The 20,930-nt window shown below is 43.7% G+C and overlaps 1 protein-coding gene and 1 long non-coding RNA gene across 5 annotated transcripts in view; one reads left to right on the forward strand and one right to left on the reverse strand.

Annotated features, from left to right (window-relative positions):
- LOC140219834 (uncharacterized) overlaps positions 1-2,881 on the forward strand; it is an 83,830-nt gene extending 80,949 nt beyond the window's left edge. The window contains exons 2-3 of the long non-coding RNA XR_011896071.1: positions 1,807-1,883; positions 2,546-2,881. This is a non-coding gene — a long non-coding RNA (uncharacterized lncRNA). The remainder of the gene's footprint in view (positions 1-1,806; positions 1,884-2,545) is intronic.
- LOC129386733 (uncharacterized) overlaps positions 1-20,930 on the reverse strand; it is a 91,049-nt gene that overhangs the window by 56,039 nt on the left and 14,080 nt on the right. For 3 of the 4 annotated variants that reach the window (XM_072289793.1, XM_055074897.2, XM_055074895.2), the window contains exons 3-8: positions 19,187-19,210; positions 17,330-17,436; positions 10,365-10,516; positions 5,843-6,086; positions 4,853-5,081; positions 3,981-4,146 (exon numbers count right to left, since the gene is read on the reverse strand). In XM_072289793.1, the coding sequence (XP_072145894.1) occupies positions 3,981-4,146; positions 4,853-5,081; positions 5,843-6,050 (603 nt within the window). In that variant the 5' untranslated portion in view covers positions 6,051-6,086; positions 10,365-10,516; positions 17,330-17,436; positions 19,187-19,210. The remainder of the gene's footprint in view (positions 1-3,980; positions 4,147-4,852; positions 5,082-5,842; positions 6,087-10,364; positions 10,517-17,329; positions 17,437-19,186; positions 19,211-20,930) is intronic. The other variant, XM_055074896.2, reaches the window with a different exon arrangement.

Genomic DNA, 20,930 nt, shown 5'->3' on the forward strand with positions numbered 1-20,930 from the left:
ACAGCGTTTGGGCGCAGTGAACTTGTCCGTCTACTGAATTTCACACGTGCGCCCACGTTCGTCGACGCCGGTTGCGCTCCCGCGACTGCCTGCTGTGTTTCGGCAAAGGCACGTGCTGCCGGTCCGAATATATGTCGTCATCAGTGTCTTGAATGTTAAACTATATCGGCCTCAACAGTGACGTTTTCGTGACGGCCATTGCAACGAGTCCGAAGAAGGTATAGCCATGATTCGTTCTTATACGTTAAAATTGAGCTATATTACTTTTTGGTATCCATTATCAGTCGTACTTCGTGAGAGGGTTAGCGAAAAACTAAATTTTTTTTCTACACTCTCTTTAAAGCCAAGCAACAGTTGGTTAGTTGCAAGGTCATTTACTACAACGATGACTTTAGAGCTCGAAAGTTTGAAGCGGTCAATCTATTGTTTGGTGTAGTGTCATTGAGCGCAGATACGGGTGGGAAGAAACGGTTCGGACAGGACAGACGCTCGTGGTATGCACGCTCATTTGAGCGTCTGTTTGACCACTCTGCTTCTTCCCATCCGAATTTCTGCTCAACCACACTACAAGATGCACCAACCGGCCCAACAGTCTACGCTTCTAAACCCATAATTTGTGGAGGAGGTAGCCGCTCTATGTAAAAATGGGCTGGTACAATTTTCAAGAAAGTTCCTATGGTCATAATGCACTGACAAGGCAAACGATGCGATATGTCATAACTTGTCGAGCTGCTGATCTATGTCCGTCAACGTGCGAACGCGGTATATGTGATCTAACAATTGTAAGACCATCCGCCATCCATTTAACAGGGTAAACTCCCAAAATAATCGTCCTTCCACCAGGCCATATCTTATGGAACAAATTACCGAGCACTGTAGTGAGTTGCACGACACTTGACTGATTAGTAGAAAACAGGGAGAATGACATTTTCCGAGATTTAATTGTTTACATGCACGATAACCTGAGTTCTTTCTCTCTCTCGTTTCTTCGTTGTAAAAAATACTATTTCTATGACGTTTGCCTTTCTACAATGACTGAGTTTGCCTTTTTTAATATTTATAGTTTGTACCACTCTCATGTTTATTGAAGTACCCACTCCTGCTTGGGCACGGCGAGGGCCTAAAATATCTGTAAATAAATTTACAGGTTACACAATGCGGGAAGTAGAAGCATCAGCAAAATTATACGGCTAAATACATTTCTGACTGCCTGACAACTAACTAATTAAAACTGAATAAAAAGCTGGACTTGTATTTTTTAAGGTTAATAAGGAGCATACCCGCTAGAATGTAAAATCATGCGAACTTATGATGGGGACAACCGGCTTGAACTTTGCAAGTGTACACGCAGAAGTTCTTGAAGGTGTGGTTCAATGAACTCATTTCGTGAACGCCGCATGTGAATCACCTCGTAATTGATTTAGCTTCTTCTGTAGGATGTTTGAGTAATACAGCTTTTTGCTTCCTGTGTGGTTACCTAAATTAATGCATTATACATTGTTTTAAGCTAAACTTTTATGTTTTATATCTTTCATATGTTTTAAACTTTTATATGCTTTGTATTTTATTTCTGTCAAAATAAACATTCATTCATTCATTCATGTTGGCACGGGAAACCACAATTGAAGCCAATTAGGCCAGGATGATAATTTTGCAAAATAGCGTACTTTTTATCCTAGAAAATAATGATGATGCTGTAAGGGTAGCTGCTGAACCCGTTCCTTTCTTATTAAATGTGAAATTTTATCCCATGGAAAAGTGTACAATTCCAATCTGACTGAGCATATCATTGACCTTAAGTTATAGACTGCCTACCGATACACCGTCTGCACGAGACATGGCTCCAGAAGCTCCATTCGGAAAGCAAAGAAAATCCGGACTAGGTATGGAAAGTAAGCTATTCAGTACAAGGTTGTCGAATTATTAAGCTCTCTTGAATTGAGTGTTGATTGTACACTAAAAAGTAAACCACTGAAACGGGATTAACAATCGTTCCCTTTTTCTACTAACTTTATAGCACATCCGTAAACACTTGCATTAACTCAACTAAAATTCAGTCTTTTTTCAATAGTTTTTCTCATTGTTCGACTGTTTATTCATTACATACCATAATTATTTCTCAAAACACTTTATGCTCATGTACACCCGGCCACAAAAGTTTACAGACCACGGGATCACAGAAAACGTTCAATCCCCGAGCAGAATGTAGCAGTGGCCAGTAAAACTGTAAGCGACAATGTTGTTAGCAAATTCTAGCCGAGGCCCGAAATACAAATAACAGCCTTCATTGTGAGGTTGCGGAGATATTCAGCTCTTTCTGTGATTTCATGGTCCGTAATATTTTGTGGACGGGTGTACAAACTACGGCGTGTGCTCTTTTATTTTTGTTTTAAAACAGATTTGTTCGACGATATTTGTACGTCCGTAGTGGGTGTAGATTTCTGAATGTGATAGCACTTTAAGACAAGCACGCGCTATGTGCATTTATCCAATGGAAATTTCTAATTGTTACTTTCCATTCATACTTTTTTTCTTTCTCTTTTAGGCAATGCTACGGGCGGTATCTTTTGTGAGCGGGCAAGACCTCGGCAGGCTTTTCGCCGTTAATTTTTGCCTACGGATGGAATATTATAATCTCCCTACAAATAAAGGTCTTCCACTTTGAGAACAACACTGAAATGTTCTGTACAAGCTGGTAATATAACCATTTGTACACGGCTGAGTTTTTGCAATACAAGCAGGTAATATACCGGCGTTCAACAACGGCTAAACCTGGCCGAACAGTTGTTGCACTCAGCAACTAACTCATCATCAGTTGGTAATGGGAGGAGATGTGGATATGAGGCCCGGTTTGACAGCAGAGGAAACACCGGGCTGTACACGAAGGACTGTTCAGAAGGCATAAAAACCGCACACACACTTCAATGGAGCGAAAGAAAACATAATACAGGCGGCGGAAAGGCCGAAAGCTCTGACGGGCGGTAGTTGCATGGCTGCTGCCTAAAAAATCAAAGTGACACTAGAGGCAGTGGTCTATACACCTGGTCCGCAGCAGCGGTAAATATACCGAAAAGGCCGCGAAAACAAATTATGGGTGAACGCTGTGAACAAGAAGCACAGCCAAAAAGCTGGTGGGTGCAGCAGCTCGTATTGCACAAATGCAATGGGAACACGAAGCGATGTCGCCTATTCCAGCTTGCCCTGGCCGGCACATCCCGCGTGACAGCATGAAAAGGTTTGCGCGCTGACAGTGTGTGAAGGGTTCCGTGCCGACAAAGGCGGCTCAATCTCCAGCGCAAAAGGGGTCTTCTACTCCAGCGGCTGAAGCGTATCGCACGGCTGCTCCGGCATTCATGTTGAACGCGATCTGTGATGGAAGAGTGGCGCCGAGTGCTGATAGTTTTGTCCGCGTTGTTTTCGCCGCTTAGTTCGTCTTCAAGCTATAGGCAGCGCGAAGGTCAATTCGCTCGCTGCCGCTGCCGCGCTTCCCCACTCGAACATTTCGGCAGCTCGTTTCTGCTGTCATCGAGTGAGATGTGTTCATGTTCGCTTGTGCGCGCGCGACAACATGCTTGTTATATTGGTAATTGAGCGAATGGTTGTAATTTTGTACAGTTGAGAGTACTACTCTCCCTACTTGGTACACCTGTCAACTAATTTGTTATCGCGATCGAAGGCTCCACATTTCTGGTAAAACTGCGCCTATTTATTGAACAGTTCCTTCGGTTTGGTGAATATGTTTTCATTATTCCCAATCGAGCGCGCAATCTTTATATTAACTATGAAGTTTGCAGAAGTTGAAGGCCGCCACCGCACTGTCAAAAAGGCGTTTGCATTGTAGAGTTTTGTATTGGTGTATGAATGTAGCGCCCTTACCTCAAGTCACCGCCTAGTAACCTGCCATTTGGAGTCGAAGCATCTCGTTAAACATACAAGCTGAAGTGAAGTTTTAGACAGCACATCAAATGTCATGAATTTACCTTCAAGGCCTCGAGCGCTTTCTTCACGATATCCGGGTCTTGAAAAAATAGAACGTGATAGATATTCATGACGCCCCAGTGGTACACGTTGTTTGCCCACAGTTTCTTCTGAGCCCATTTCAGGGAATCTGATTTCCCGATGTCAGTGACAAATTCGCCAAGCTGTCTGCGAACAAGGAAACAATATAGCAGAGCCATTATTTCGAGGACTGGGCAGCGCCCAAGATACAGAACAAAATAATACATCTGCAGTCTTCATGACTTATTTTAAAGCCATGAAAATGAGTGGCCCATGTTGTTTGAGATGCAGCGACTTTGGTTATTATCGCTTGATATACATCATTCTCGCAAGTCGTACCACGAAAACGAAAAAAACGAGAAATTGTTTTTTTATGTGCAAGGTCAATAAGAAGATGACATTTTGCTAATTTGTGCAAATTAGGAAGCCTACAAGGTTATCATTGAGATCGATTCAGCGATAACGAATTCGCCTTTACCCTCATGCAAGCCTATTGCCATACAGTACCTTGATTTAGTTTCCACACAACCAATTTTGTAGCTTAAAATACCGCTCTTTCGAGGAGTACTCGTGGCTGCCTCTTAGGGTGCCTACCACTCCTTACGGTTTAAGATTGTCACCAGCTTAAAGGAGGCCGGGAGGCTAATTCCCTTCAATTCAAAGTCACGTAACTGGAAACAAGAACAAAGTTAACTAGCTACCAGTTATCAGTTCGGGCCAACTCTCTCATAATTTTACTAGAATAAATTTGCATGAGCCAGTGACATATTTTTGGATTATTATGACATACGTGCGCTATATTTTGTCGCTCGCCCAAACTTATGAAGTCGGCACAGTGCATCTCACAACTTACAATGCGTCGATGGAGCATCCAAACTGCGTGTCGTTGCCTTGAGCGGCCAGGTCGAAGAAACGCTGTAACTTGGGCGTCGTTTGCGCGTCGCCGACTCCGCCACCGCAAGTCACATATAGAGAGTCGAAAAATATAAAGTCGCAAACACCGTCCGGCGGGACCACCATCCTGATGTTGCAGTCCACGGTGCACACTACAGAGTACAAGGTCGGGGGTCTGTAAACGATGGCTTGAAAGAGAAGGCGAAGGACCATTTGCAATGACATTGTGAAGCATTCGTGAAAATGAAGCACCAGTCCTCTAAACACATTAGTTCCTAGCCAGTAAATATATAATCATAGTAAGTCTATAGTCCATAGCGAGTACGTCTATAGTCTTTGTCGTCCTCGATTGCGTTTTCCTTCTCTTGATACCCATTCTGTAACCCTAATGGACGAACAGTTATCTAACCGGCGCATTATATCACCTGCCCAGCTTCATTATTTCATCTTGATGTCAATTAGAATACCGTCTATATCAGTTTGCTCTCTTATCCCAACCGCTCTCTTTCTGTCTCTTAACGTTATGCCTAGCAATCTTCGTTCCATAGCTATTTGCGCTGTCCTTAACTTGCTCTCAAGCTTCTTTGTCACTCTCCAAACCTCTGCCCCATATGTCAGCACTGGCAAAATGCACTAATTGTACGCCTTCCTTTTCAATGATAATGGTAAGCTTGCAGTCAAGAGCTGGCAATGTCTGCCGTATGCGATCCAACGCATTTTTATTCTCTCAATCATTCTCTCTTATTCCATACATGTCTACATAATATAACATTATAGATATAATGCTACGCACGCGGCTTCGATTGTCGCCTATGTAGCACCTATTCTAATGGACAATAAGTGATAACTGCCCCGGGCCCCGCACTGCGCGCTCTCCAGTTCCAACATATGACTTGAGAAAAAAACGGCCTCATCATGAATATCAGCTGCTAATCCTGGAGGCACTCACGTGGTAACGTTGATGTGGTCGTGGCCGGTGTTGTCGTCACAGTCAGGGTCGTTGCTATTGCTGTAGTCGGGGTCGTAGCTATTGCTTTAGTCGGGGTCGTAACTATTGCTTTAGTCGGGGTCGTAGCTATTGCTTTAGTCGGGGTCTCAGTGCTTGAAGCTGGCTCAGGTGAACTGGAAGTAGCTATAATAGTTGCTGCTGTGTTCATTTCTGATGATTCCGTTGTTACACTCTGGGTTGAATCCTGTAGAAGTACATATATTTAGCATAAATGTAAAACAAATCGCCCAGACATTTCTTGAATCAAAACCTTCTTTGTTATTAACCCTCCGACCCATGTAGCAGAGGTGTTTAAGTAGACCACTGCGAGGGATCAGACCATCGCCTTGACGAGACTCATTACTCAGGTGGTTAGTTAACATGTTTCGCAATCTTACCACGGTATCGACTTTGAAAGGGCACTAACACAGTTAATCGGAGTCGTGAAATGCATTTGAATGTAAAGTGTACTTTTCTAGAAGTATTTGAAATATACATTAGAATCGGAGTTATCGGCAATGAAAGCTCCCTCTTCATGCGCTTCGTGGTGCTCCCGCTCCTTCTTCAAAAGCTTCCATTGTGGAGGCAATGTTTGGAGCGGAGAGGTGGGCACAAAGCTCCGCCCACAGAACATCACCGCGATGAGCATTTTAACGAGACATCGTTAAGGAGCCCGTGTCGCAGAAAATCCAGCGTCAGCTTTCAGGCGTCAAAGGGTTTCAGACCACACATACTCAGGCGTTCATTCAACTAATTGAATTTCTCAAGATAAAATACGTGGCAAAATCGTAAATTACGACTTACACACAACCTACAGAATGACTGGTCTCAGATTGTAATTTCAATATACGAGAAAGCACAATTCTGTTGAACAAAAAATCAAACACCTCTTGCCGCGTTTGTACAATGCATAGACCGAATTGGCTCAAGTGGTGGACGCCACGTGCGGACGCCGGCGCGTAAGTATGTCGGAGTCCACGGAACAGCGCGCCCGCTTCGTTGAAACACTTCCAGATAGCGCTTCCCGCAGATGGCAGTTCTAGCCGAGAGAGCGGGTCGCCCTGCGTGAACTGTCTGCTGACGCACCTGCACTACGGGTCTACGTTATCTCAACGGAGGACACACGTTAAAGCGACAGGTACCCCGAAGCAATCTCTCCCCGATGCTGGCTCTCTTAATCGCGGAAGTGTTGTGACAGAAAGTATATGTGGTGATCGAACGATAGCTGTTTATATTTCCGAGGCGGGCGTGATACCATGATTCCCAGTTTTGAATAGTAAATGTGTACTGCAATTTATATGGCCTATAAAACAACGAAGCTTACTTTGTGCAGTTGCGAATTACATTGCATTCACTTTTTTACCGACATTTTTTACGTTGTCACTGACTTTGCATTGCAGAAGTGCACAGTAGTCTCGCAGTTTCGCGCTCTGCAATCATAGAAAATGCCGAGTTGCTACGTTGATATGAATGTCAATGTGCGTAGAAATTCTGCACAAGAACAAAGATACACTTTCACACGCAGGGGCAGATAGCGGTAGCGGTAGCGTTTAACAAACTTCAACGACGCCACAATCTTACGCCGTGCAAGAGCTGGCCAATGCGGAAAAGACAATGCAGGCGAAATACCGAAGGTAAAAAACTAACTTTTTATCAACAGTTCGAACACACTAGTATTTTGCGTTTTCCTAATGCATAAAACATTGCGAGTATTTCAAGTGTTGGATATGATATTGTGGATGTTCACAAACTTATTATTAGTTGACGGAATTCCACCAACAGTTATGCGCAGTAGCCTTTACGTGATAATGTGCCAAGGACAGGGTTTTGAAGGAGCCGAAGGAAAGCGTGACCTATCTTTAGAGTACAAGATATGGAGGGCGCTCAAGCTAGCCTTTTAGACTGGAACTCGAGAGCATTCAAAGATCTGCGTTTGTTACGCTTCCCGGCAACTGGCGCTTATGTTACCTAATGTTTTCCGGGAAGTGCTGGAGACGAACGCTATGCACGAAGGCGAGCTTTCCCGTAGAAACACGGCTTCATGCATGCGCTGCGAATGCGCGGAGCTGATCGCCATCTGCATGGTGCTGTTGAAAGGAACAGAGCTCGGCGCGCCGCTCAGTGATTGGTAGAGACGCTGGAAAATGGGTTTATGATTGAGTTTCCGCATGGAAATACCGCGTTTTCTGGTACATTGAAATTACAATCCGGTGTGATCATGTCTGTCGGTTGTGTGCAAGTCGTTTTTTAAGATTTCCTTGATGCATTTTACTCTCCTGAATCCAATTAGTTCAGCCACGTCTTCGCCCCACACAGAGGGCCTGCGTGCACGGGTATGCGTGGTTCTGAATGAATTACCTTCCAGAGGCGGTCCGCGCTGGCCGCCAGCGCCGCATTTTCTGCGACATGGGTCCCGTGCCGAGATGCTGTCGCGGTAATTTGCGTGTCATGCACTGCTTTGATGGGACTTATATTCGGCTCAGGTGTTCACGCAAGCATTTGCTCGAGTGCAGTCCAATTTATTTGCCATAATAAGAAGTGTTGCATGGCCCGTACTGAGTCACATGCTGTGTTGCAGGTTTGCGACAGGTAAGATTTCAGTGTTATTGACACATCAGAAATATTGAGATGGGCTGGTTTGAGATAGTGGACCTCCAGATCATGAATACAATCATTTTTGATGGAATAACCGAGGAAGGATCTTGTGAAGAAATCAGTTAATTCGCAAATGAAAAACAAGGCTGCTTCCTAGGCTACGCGCACTCGGGATCTCGCCTGATGAGAAGTTTTCCCTTGAGGTAGTTAAAATTCCGGCACGCGATGATGAAATTAGCAGTTACATAATGCAAATTATCCTGAATAAAAAAAGTCACAGGCCATTACGGCACTCGTTAATGCGAAAATTTCAACACAAGTCTATGAGCGTTTTCATTTCGCGATATATTCGCTGGAGCGGACAATTTGTCTCCTGCTGCAGGTTGCAAATGCAGCGAAGTGCGGCGCGACTGCCTCGGTAATCTGGAGATCGCGACCGCCAACGCGTGGGTGACGCGTGGGTGCCATTCACAGGAGCCAGTGTCGAGAGACCTCACGCACGACGCGCGCTATTCTGGCGCCATCTGTCACCTCACAACGCTTTTCTGCTCACGCCTTCGCCGTACCCTCCGCCGCTTTCCGCCTCATGCTTCCGCTGCACCCTTCTCTCCGCTTTCCTCCCCCCGTCTTTCCCGCTTTCCTCCTCTCGTCTTACCCCGCTGCGCTCTGCGTTGGCCTTCATCTTTGGCTGTGCTTGTTCACTCGGTTACGCCGAAGTACGACGCCGAGGCACGTCAGCGCTCACCGCAGAAATGTGCGCCTGTGAGCTGCGCTCTCAAATTTACCAATACTAGAACTTTACTTTGTTATCTGAGCTGTATATTTGATTGTCGAAGCACTGCGCACCAGATCAAGTATTACACGTGAAGAAAGAGCTTTATGCAACATCTTGGTTTCAATTTATACAAAAAATACTTGTTAGCGTATGTGTATAGCATTATGAATTATTCACACGCTACACTGTGAGTGTTTATGGAGTAGCAACGTAGTTTCGGATGCACAACCCGCCATACCATACTGTAGACCAAGGCTCTCGTTCAATGTGGTTTGTGAGGCCACAGAACTCATCTGCAGAAGTATGTCCACCAACAAAACAATTAAAAGAAAGCAGTCGGGGAAAATTTATACTTCTTCGGGCTTAGTCTAGATTGCAGATCTTGATTGACTGGACAAACCAATCGAATAACATGAGTAAATTCATCCTAACCACAAATGAGCCTTCATATAGTGTCACTCAAATAATTAAGCTCACCTTTAATTTTGCCGAGCAGCTATGGACCGGTTAAAGCAAAGTTACCTACAAAGTGTGCTATCACACTTCGATTTCTTTAGTGCCGCAATGGCAGGGCACTCTATGTGAGGACACATAAGCTTATGTTGAATGTGCTCATTGATTTAGGGAAGGGGGGAGGGGGGGTCGCTGCCAGCACTCTTTAAAAAAACCTATGGTAGCGGAGGTAGGTACTTGAAATTTAGTCCGTCCCCTGCACTGCATGCACGAAGCCACTTCAATATTAGATTTTTGCACGTTATTCCAGTGCCTTTCAATTCGGTTCTAGAACATCAGCGTACGGTATGAGCAAAAAAGACATACATATAAACACAAAATTAAACAAGCACCAGCATTGCCACTTTTATGGAAACATGTGTTTATAAAATTTTACTAGTTTTGAAATATGTGCATTGAAGCATCATGGACGTCCCATAGAAGCGTAAAACACAGAAGCGGTACTTGAGAAAAGTCGCACAGTTACGTATAATGGACTTTCGCGAGTAGAACCTGAACGGCGGACATACAGATGATACGTACGCTGATTGCGTTTTAGAAACAGCACAAATCAAAAGTATATTTAAACATATCTAACAATGTTTATGTTATGTAGCATACCTCTTCAGATCTGTGGGGCTGAACTGTAACGTATATTTTAGTCCTTAACGCGGCAGTTGTTCCGAGGTCCTGAGCTGTAGTTGCTGCGCCGCTGCCTTCTGGACCATTGTGCTTCGGTGGTTTGTAGGTGGCGGTACCATCGATGTCCTCCTCTGCAAATTCATGGTCATTGAGTGCCGATTGATATATCGCTGTAGTAGCGAAATTGCTGACATACACGGTTGTCATAAATACCAATTAGTTGTATGCTACTACGTGAGCAGCTTAATAGGTACAGCTCATCAATTCTCCTTAGGCACAGAAAACATTCCCCGTTCAAAGCCATGTCATTTAGAAGTACAGTGAAGTCACCCACGGAAAATAGCAGCCACTTACACATATATAGAGAGATAATATAATCTTATCTCGCACAGATGAACGTGTCCGAGAAATAAAAGATATGCACGTGCGACGTAGCTCGACAGAAATAAGGTAATTGTGTTTTCAGTCACTTTTAGCATGGCGGTTACATTATGTATTTCGGCCTATTGCATAATTATTTATTATTCTGTCTATAACTGGTCCAATGCATATTTAGAGCAAAATGAGCAATGAGAACATTGCAGACCATCATGAAAAAATGCACAGCCGTTTTTCTATTACTACAATACGTTTTACACAAGAAGTTTTTCCAATGCTGATAGAAACCTAGCGAACCACAAACAAATTACTGCAAAAACTTCCTCGTCGGGCTTATTAAAGAGTGCGTAAGCATACCTTCCAGTGGCTCATCTCGCACGCATATTCTGTGAAGCATCCGAATGAGCCTGGTTGTATGATGCAAACGTTTGCACGGTTTTTTTGATTGTTTCTTAAAAATGACTAATTATTTACTCATTCAGGTGAACAGTAATAAGTATATGTCAATAATCATAACTAGAGTGAAGTCATCTTCATTAGGCTTAAATATTCTTGATCGGCTTTAACCTATTTGATGTTGCTTCTATCAATAGAAATTTCGCCGAATGAATAAAAACTGCACGTGGGGATAAATGGAACGTAAAATGTTAGTCTCAAAGTTAATAGAGAAAAGGACATCGCTGTTGATTAGAGCAAGCAAGGGCAGCCAATGTTTTCATCAACAATAAAAGAAAACAATGCAGTGAGGCAAGCCATGTAATCGTAAGGTATGATGGCTCGTGTGTTATAGTCACAGAAAAGGTGCCAAGTTATCGTAAACGCAGTCGAGGCTGCCAGAGAATAAGGTTGTGTGACGATACAGTTTTCACTCTTAACCATGAATGAGCTGGCGTAGAAAGGCGTAAAAGAATATTGCTTAGAGATGCGGTGCAGGGATTTGAACCAAGTACCTCCCGAATACGAGGCAGATGCTCTACCTTTCGCCACCGCTGTTCTAGTGAATAATGACTCCAGTGAGATAAGAGTGCTCCAAAAATTTACAGGAAGGCGATAAGATGGTGGATCCACTGCGGTGCTGCAATATCAGAATACCTAGCAGCAAAGGCGATATAACATAATAAAAAACACGCACTCACTATGGAATGGTAGGTGTGCATAAACAAGAAAATGTAAATTATCTGCGATTGAAATAAGATACATGGACAGCATGGCTGCGGAATTTTTTACGCCACCGGTGTGTGCCTGGACACCGAGCTAATGCGTCATGACATAAAATTAATACGGCGGTCATTGTTGCGCATTGTGACTGCATTTGGCACCTAGCGTATCGCGTTTGAACAGCTTAGTGCTGCAATAAGACTAGAAGTCGTTGATCCACCCGATTAAATTGCGAATAGATAATTAAAGTGTACAACTGTAAAACGCAAGGTTTTAGAGATTCAATACTTCCCTCGAACCAATCGATAATTGAATGTACCAGCTGCAGAGGCGGTTGCCTGTCAATCTGTAGATATATTTATAGATGAGCACCAAAAATAACGTAGATGTTCGGGATACACCGACTGTGCTCTATCCTTCGCATATAAATCTGTCCTTTTACGTCACCCCACGCATGAGCTTTTTCGTGCTTCTGCCAGTGTTTAGTCGTCTTATAGACGCCAATTTCGCTGTGTGAATCTACAGAAGGTGAAATCGCACGGCGGCCGCTGTCACATATCATACAACATATATCTTCTAGCTTTCTGAGTGTTTTTTCTCAAACAGAGTGCCAAGGGTCGTTTACTTACCCCCTATATGTTGGCTTTTTCTTATTGCATTAAGAAATACGTGGACACTACGGGCGCGTTTCCGCTGCGACCGTCGGCGCAGCCGTGATGTTCTGTGTAAAATCCAAGTGCGGCAACACCGCACGGCATGTGCTGTAGGTGCCTGTGAGAGTGGGCGAGGGTTAGCCGAGGACGGCGCCGTCATCTCGCGCGCGCAAGGGCGAAAGGTGTGTAGGAAGCGCGCCGTATTCCACACGCGCGCAAGGCCTGAGGCCTGGAGGGGGTCTTCTCCGGCGGCGGCTGCGTATAGCACGATTGAGCGCGGCCGCGCCGCAGCTACCTCGAAAGCGAGCTGCAATGATTACAGAGTGTGGAAGTGCCAAGGGCTGATCTGATAGCTTCGTGCGCGCGGCCTTCCCGCCACTTAGTGCGGGTATAAGCGAGAAGTCAATTCCGCTCACTGCGGCCCCTCTTCCTCACGCCAGCGTTGTGACAGGAAGGGTCCGCGCTCATCGAGTGAGATGTGTTGATGCTTGCCTATGCACATGCGACGCTATGCTTAATTTATTTTCCAAAGGATTGCTTACGAGCTTAACGGATGATAAAACTGCATTCGTTTTATTGTGTAGCTGCCTAATAATCTGTTTTCCTTATCAATGCTTCAGCTTTGGGCGATACTGCGACTTTTTTAGTGAACGCGGCGCCTTTCACGCCTTGTTTTATTACTTACTGCAATGTTATTAATGTCAGCCAACCCGCCTTGCATTCAATGTATTGTTAGTGCCGCATTTTTCGAATACGGCCAGGCTTTTTTCTTGGACATATTGCCAACAATGAGCTAACGGCATACATTCGTGACAACAGAATATCCACCTATCTTCGTGAACAAATACAGCCAAGTCACGGAGCCAAAAGTATTTCTCCGTTACGCCTGCAGTAAAATCAGTTTCGAGAATATTTACGCTGGCTTTAAAAAATGCTGGATTTCCGACGCAACTTCAGCACTGAGGACGACGTCATTTCGAAGCTGAGGACACCTGCGAAACCTCCCAGCAGGGACACCCTTCTGGGATTTCTGGCGAGGACGTAGCTTGTAGCGTTCGCTTGTGATTTTAACTAGCAGAGGTTAATGGTAATAAAAGTGTGCCATGCTTAACGTTTTTCTTATGTTTTCTAAAGATATATCGGTTTACCTATATTATATTTACATGTTCTTACCTCTTGACAATTTCAGTATGTGGCGGCCGACCTATATTCCTGGTAAAACTAAGTTTAATAATTACTGCTTTGTAACCCTGTGGTGACGGTGACAAGCACAGTACCAAAACTGTATATCATAACATTCTGTTTTGGTGTGGTTCTGAAATGAAAAGCGAGTAAGACTCAAAGCAACACAATAGTGGCGGGCCCTGTTGGCGATCCTCGAAAATCTAGATCCGCGCGTCGACATTTATGCATGACTCGTCAAACTGTCCAGAGTAATCGCTAGTCTCGAATACCTTACAGAAAGTATAACAGTGTTCGCGGCGGCTTTGCAATCTTACCACACAATATTCGTTGAGAGCCTACACAAATGATAGAATCAACGCTAGTATTCGAGTAAGTTCGAATTCAGGCAGGCGTCTTTCACTCCGAGCGATAACATAAAGTACGAAGTGGGTCAGATGGAGCCCCCATAACAAGGAGAAGTTTGTACGCATGATAATGCCACCCTTATCAACAGAATCGTCGTGATACTACAAATACGAGAACAAAAAACTAGATCAACCGTATAAGACAAACACAATAGACAAAAATAGACACGAAGTTTTACATATCGTTCGTTAGCCGTGTCAGAAGGGCTTAAGGTCCAATTATCGACTATTTCCGGCCGCGAGCTGTGCAGCTGTATTGCATGATGTCACGTGGCAACCCCTCATAGGCCAGTGCGCCAGTACGCCGGATGATCCTGTAGGACCAGAAATAGCGTCGATCACTGGGTATTAACCGGCATTTGGGTCCTAATGCAAACGAAGTTACTGGGCTGGTATTCCATGTAGCGTTGCCGAAAATTGTGGTGTCGACTGCTCGTGTTTTGCTGGCTTTAAGGCGCAGATGCGCGAGTTGTGCTTCTCCGGTGCGTTGTAGAATGGGGCTACGTCGAGATTCTCTTCGTCGGTGACGCGCAGTCGGATGGCATCCAGCGTCGTCGTCGTGTTCCTTCCGTAAACCAGCTTGAAACGCGTGATGTGCGCTGTTTCTTGCACTGCAATTTCGCATGCGAAGGTTCTGTATGGAAGGTCGGCATCCCCCCTCTTGTGCTAGGCGTCGACACACATTGCTCACGTGTCGGTGAGTATCTTGTTTAGCATTCCTGCAGGACAATTCGTCTTCGGGTTGCAGGCAGTTGTCCTGCTGTGGCTTGTCTGGCTGTATTGCAGAATGGCTTGGGTGGGCTCTGCTGCAAAGGCTGTTATTCTGTCGGTGATGACTTCCGGGGCACCATGTTAATCGGTATGCCCTCGATGAAGACTTTCACCACTTCGATTGCACTGCCTGTCAGCAGATCTTTCGTTTCAGCGAAGTGGGTAAGGTCGTCCATCCGCACGACAACCCGCTGATTTCCGTATGATGACGTGACAAAGTGCGCCAATAAATTTATCTCGGCAAGGACCCACTTTGACTGCCTGAAGCAATCTCGCTATTCTTGTTAGTGGCGTCTTGCGTCGTTGACAGTCTCTGCATGTCCTGAAGTAGCAAATAACGTAATTGGCGGTGCGTGTCCGATAATGCAACTTTTGTATACTCGCGAGCATAGGGGAACAGATAGGTGCTCGGCTGTGTGATCATCAAGCAGGGCGTGCGATTTTTGTGGCCGCAGTGTTGAGATCACCAAGAGAAGGTAGTTTGCATGTACTACAGAGAAGATCTTAAATACTAGGGCGTATTTCTGTAGTGCAAATGATAAGAATGATCATTTGTACTGTTTAATAGCGCAAGGGCCAAGTGTGGCAAAATAACGCCAAGGCAGTGGTAATGAGTACGGAATGGTTTAATGGCTGATGTGACGTGGCTGTAGAGAGGCCTAAAACTAAGATCTAACAATCGCTTAAAATACAAAAGAAATAAAAAATATGAGAATGAGTCAAGTAGGGTATGCTGCAAACATATAATGTAGAACAATGGGTGTAATAGCGTTACATGAATAAAAAAGAACAAGTGATTGTTGATGGCAAGTAGCACAACAGCCTCATGCGGGTCCCTTGAGTACAAGGGCCCGGAGGCATGTGCTGTAACAATGGTTGACATCGCAAACGTGGCCTCTCGCAAGAGGCCGTGTTACGAATTTCTTGGAAACGATGAGAATTCACAATTACACACCGCTCGGCGTAGTCGGTCACGTCTTCCAAGTACTCGACAAGGCTTCTTATTTCCGCTTCAGGGTGTTGATGCTCGGCGAGTTCTTTTGCGTGTATTGTTCATAGGAAATTGTTTGTCTTGTTCGTCTTGCAATGGCAGCTCGGTGGGGCGCGAAAGAGGCAGCCAGCATGAAACTTTTAACGTTCGAACTGCTAAATCACTGTGGTATCCCATTCTTGCAGTTTCAGGCTCCTCTGTGAAATGTGTTCTGTAGGATCCTTGCAGTTTGCCAGCGGCCACATGGGTGAGGTTGGCTTACGATATTGAGGGACCTGCCCTTTAGATATTGGCAAAATTTTACACTAGCTCAATAAATGGGAAGGCATTCTATTTACATCGGTGAACAGTGAGAACATTTGTTTAAACGGTGAAATGCGGTCACCCGAACAAGATAAACAAGTACACGTGTCAATATGTACATATAATTGCATATCATATACGCCATTTTATTTTAATATCGGTGGGGATTAGAGATACACTTAAACAGACACTGTGCTTCATATTTCATGCTTCACGTAGGGGTTAATTGAGTACAAAGAAGAAAGGAGGTCTCACTGGCATTTAAAATGTTTCAAGCTTTCGCCTTATGTAGGCCGGAGAACTCGGTGGCACATAATCATTTCCACAAAAAAGGCGTAGTCGAGAAAAGCAAATTTAATGCGATGCATAAAGAAACATAACGCCGTCTAATATAACCACGTTTTCATTACGAGACCTGGGCTCTTCAATATTTGTATGAGCCGACGTTATTTTTATGCAATCCTGTAATGGTTTCACATTTTTTTTCTTTACACGCATGGAAGGTTAGATCAATCCCAATGTTCTGTGGATCGATTCTCCGCACTACTAGCCGGTCTTTTGTGCCCTAACAGGTGAGATAACCACCGTCTGACTGAACGGGCGACACGGAATGTGGCAGTTAAAAAAACTGTACCGTCTTAAAGGTTAGCCCGCGCGAATATGAGTGATGCCTTGGTACCCTGTCCTGCTCTAAGAGGAGCAATAATTCTGTGCTAAGCAACATTTCGAGTAAAACATGACGACTACTCACATCCTAAGCGGCAACAGCACTTATGATGCCGTCGTCAATTACCGCGGCGTTTATGCCCTTGTAAAAGTTTATTTATGAAATATTCAGCCGTAACAAAATCAGTGCAAAGAAATTTATTCTGACGAGCCTAAATATTCATCCTATCGTACTTGCAGAATATAGTCCGATGGGACCATCAAACCGCAATGTTACCTTTATTGAAACCGCGCAGGGCCGGGCATTTGTCGTCTAGAGCTTGGTTTTCCATTCGCTGCTTCCTGTGACCTAACGGTAACACTTATCCACATTTCATCGCATTTTATTGCCCTTAGAGAAGAAACCCTCATACAGATCAAAACAGCATCACTCACCCTGACTCAAATTGGATGTCCATAAAAACAGACCTATGAGCAGCGCGATGAGGCAAACGGCGCAGCAGAACAGAAGTACTTTCTTGCCTGTGTCGTCTGCTTCATCACTGCGAACGACAAATGCCCCATCAAAATATTCCTTCGGATAAATAGGCTCTGCATGCTTGCCTTTCTCTATTCAACTAATATATTTCGCTCTCTGCGCTATTGCAACAGATTTTCTAAAATTCGCGCCAACAATGCGCGGTAATATGCGATAACCTAAAAAAAAACGCGAATAAGCGATTTCATAAAACATTTCCATTGGATTGCATTTGTTTCCTTTACGAGGAAGTTTTATATTGGGAGCTTCCATCTCAATTATTTAAAAGGATGATTTTCTCCCCGCGCAACTCGTGCACCAAATTTGATGAGACTTGTTGAATTAGGAAGAAGGAACTTAGTCCAGTTGTACTGGACTACTACGTGCCAGAATGGTCCGGTCACTAAAGACGACGACGACACGTCCGGCAAGATGACTGTGTGCGAGCAGTGGAATCGGCGGAATCAGGCTCCAGCCTGATAAAGGGGGTTTGTTTAAAAATATATTTCGTAGACGCAGAGACCAGCTTCTGCCTGGTTTTCCTTCACAGTCATTAAAGAACGGTGTTACGAATATATTTCACTATCTTTATAAATAGATCGTTGCAAAATAAAACAAACCTTAAATATAATTTTGCAAACTCTCCAAAGCACCAATAAAAGCTATATTCTAATTTCGTCAACAGCAATTGATACATATAAAGCATACCGAAATTAGGCTAAGATGCACGACCCTGAATTCTACCTGTAATTTTCAAATACGGGACTTGAAATGCCCTTGTAATCCATGCAACAGATTTACGCAAGTATTTTATAGCCCATTTATCATGTCCAGCAACTAAGGACCGTCGTCTTTCTTTCGTCTCCTTTGCTCGGGGCTTGTACACGTCTGCGCGCACTATTGATCTTTCGTTTCAAGCACGCGTGAATACACACATGGCCTTGAGTGCAAGCACCCAAAAGTAAATGGAATTTCGTTCGTCTCTTTCCCCGAATCCTTTAGTGCACCCCAAAAATAAAACGCCAAGATCAAACTGTATTTAGAGCGACCGTTAGAATATTTCTCAGGGAGCCATAACAATTTATCAGTGGGCGTTCCGTTGGAAACCCAAATTATTAAAGTCAGTTTATATATATATATATATATATATATATATATATATATATATATATATATATATATATATATAAATATATATTTTAGAAGGATTTACTTCGAAATTTTCAGTGCCACATTAAAGCTTAAGAGTTGGGTGCATAGGTATACCACACGCTTACTATTTTGTTGTAGGGCTTGCATACGTTAATTGAAACAGCGCTTCACTTCAATGGAATCGCCGGTGTTAGGTTGAGATGAGAGGGACAGATGCAATTATTGCTGTTTAGAATCAAGAGACGTGCATATTAAAGTAACGCACATTTGTAGCTACACGAATAAATGCATGCGCGTTGTTCTTACCTTAGTTTTATTTCTGTAATAATAACAAGAAAAACTTCGATAAAGCATTTGAAAAATAGCGTCAAAATAACGGATTACGAGATATATCCCAAATCGAAGTTGCATGGTATCTACCCTGTTTTTTGTTTTCATAAGTTGGAGAAATATTACACGAATTCTTACGTTTACAGTATGAAGTAAGCGGACATTGCTTTAGTCTTGCTGCAGTCAGCAATTCTCTTGAGAATTTTTGAACGTAAGTATAACATTTCTTAACCTATTGTTAGGTGTAAAGTTGTGGGGTGTCTGAAATTGCGAAAATTACTAGTGAGACTCACCTATACCCACAGTTGAGGCGACTTCTGAAACGGCAAACAGCAAAAAGTGAAAAAATGTGAAATACCAAACTCGAGCAACGCCTTCACTCTTCCACTAAAATCCGGCTTCTCATTCATGGAATTGAAGCAAAGGTATTGCACGAGGGTCTGTGCGAAGCTTCCATGAAAACGAAGTGTCTCAGGTGTGCATCTGACGCAATAAGCTGGTGTCAGAAACCCAGATTCCGCACATTTCATCGCATTCTGTTGGGATTGTAGTTGTTCCGGATTGCAAATGCGGCGCGTATTTTTAATACTTGGGTTGTTGTGCGCACAAACCAGATCCTTCGTATTTCTTTTTTCTTTTGTGGGGGGGGGGGGGGTGAAAGAGGCGGGAAGGAACGTGAATCTAGGCCGCATGTTAAAATATAACATAAAGTAGTAGGTAAATAAAATATATAGAAGCCAGCACTTTTAACAACGGTAAAAGCTTAGGCAGCCAGTGATGGCAACTCAGGCTAAAAACTTTCGCTGTTCGGGCTAACCACGTAAGCAAAACGACCCGTGCGAGAAGATAAACTTGCAATATTTGGTGAAAATTTTCCTACAGAGAATTTCAGTGCACAGAGGTCAACAATATATAAATTTCAGTTCTATTTTATTAGGCCTACCTTTTCACGAGTACAACTGGTAAATGCAATTATGTAATACACTGGTATAAAGATCTAAGATCTCATGTAAAGGTTGTTTGCGAAAGTATTAACATCCTTCGAAACGCAGGCTTCTGGAATAATGAGAATTCACGGGACGTCTAGTTGCGTCCCTGATCAAAATCATGGTACCATGTTCATACACTGAAGTGGTTTTACGGAGTTGCTGATGAAAAGGAACAGCATGATGCCTCTCTACAAGCAACGGCCCGTACGTAAATGTGCATACATTGCTTGAAGTTTTTAATACCTCAAGCGCTAATACTTTTTGCTTATACCGGGTTTCTGGCCTAAGCTGCGATATCGAAATGAATTACAAGACGCTATTCTGCAGAGTCTACAAAAAATCGGCGGTATGTTACACTCCTGTAACACGTAAAGGTGAAGCCCTGCTGGCACAAGTGGTAACGCATCAAGTTATCCGATAGGAGAGGTCAGATTGTTGAACGACATAATCAGCTGCAGTGTGAAGTAAACGCATTGTGCTGTCGGTTGATTTCCCCAACAACACATGTGTGCACATAACACACTATTTAAAGGTACTTTTATTCCTTTTCTCGTTCCTTCTTTCGTTCTCTCTTTCATTGTTTTCTCGTTCTTTGCTCTTTCATCCCTCTTTAATTCTTTACTTAGTTCCTTTTCTCGTTCCTTCTTTCGTTCTTTCTTGTTTTCGTTTGTCCTTTCATATTTAGCCATTGCATCTCTGCTTGCTTAGGGGGAATGAGCCATTTCAGGTTATGATTTCCTTTTCGGATATGAGCCATTGCTCATGGCTTATGATACTTCAGAATCACTCGGCTAAACGCCGCTTTTTTCGAGTATGAGCCATTGTAACGAGCCACGTATGGCTTTTGCCCTAACATGCAGCCATTTATGTAGGTAATACAATGCAAGGGTGTTGTCGTACATCATTTGATTAGTACGTCTTTGCAGAAGTGTGGTTCCGAAGCTCGAGTTGAAACCATATTGGAATGGAACGTGCACATGGTAATAGTTGTCTATAGAATCTTTTTATGGGTGGGTTGTCTGTAAAAACAAAAATCCCAACTTTGTAC

Source organism: Dermacentor andersoni, chromosome 8 (genome assembly GCF_023375885.2).
Source record: "Dermacentor andersoni chromosome 8, qqDerAnde1_hic_scaffold, whole genome shotgun sequence".
NCBI classification, from domain to species: domain Eukaryota; kingdom Metazoa; phylum Arthropoda; class Arachnida; order Ixodida; family Ixodidae; genus Dermacentor; species Dermacentor andersoni.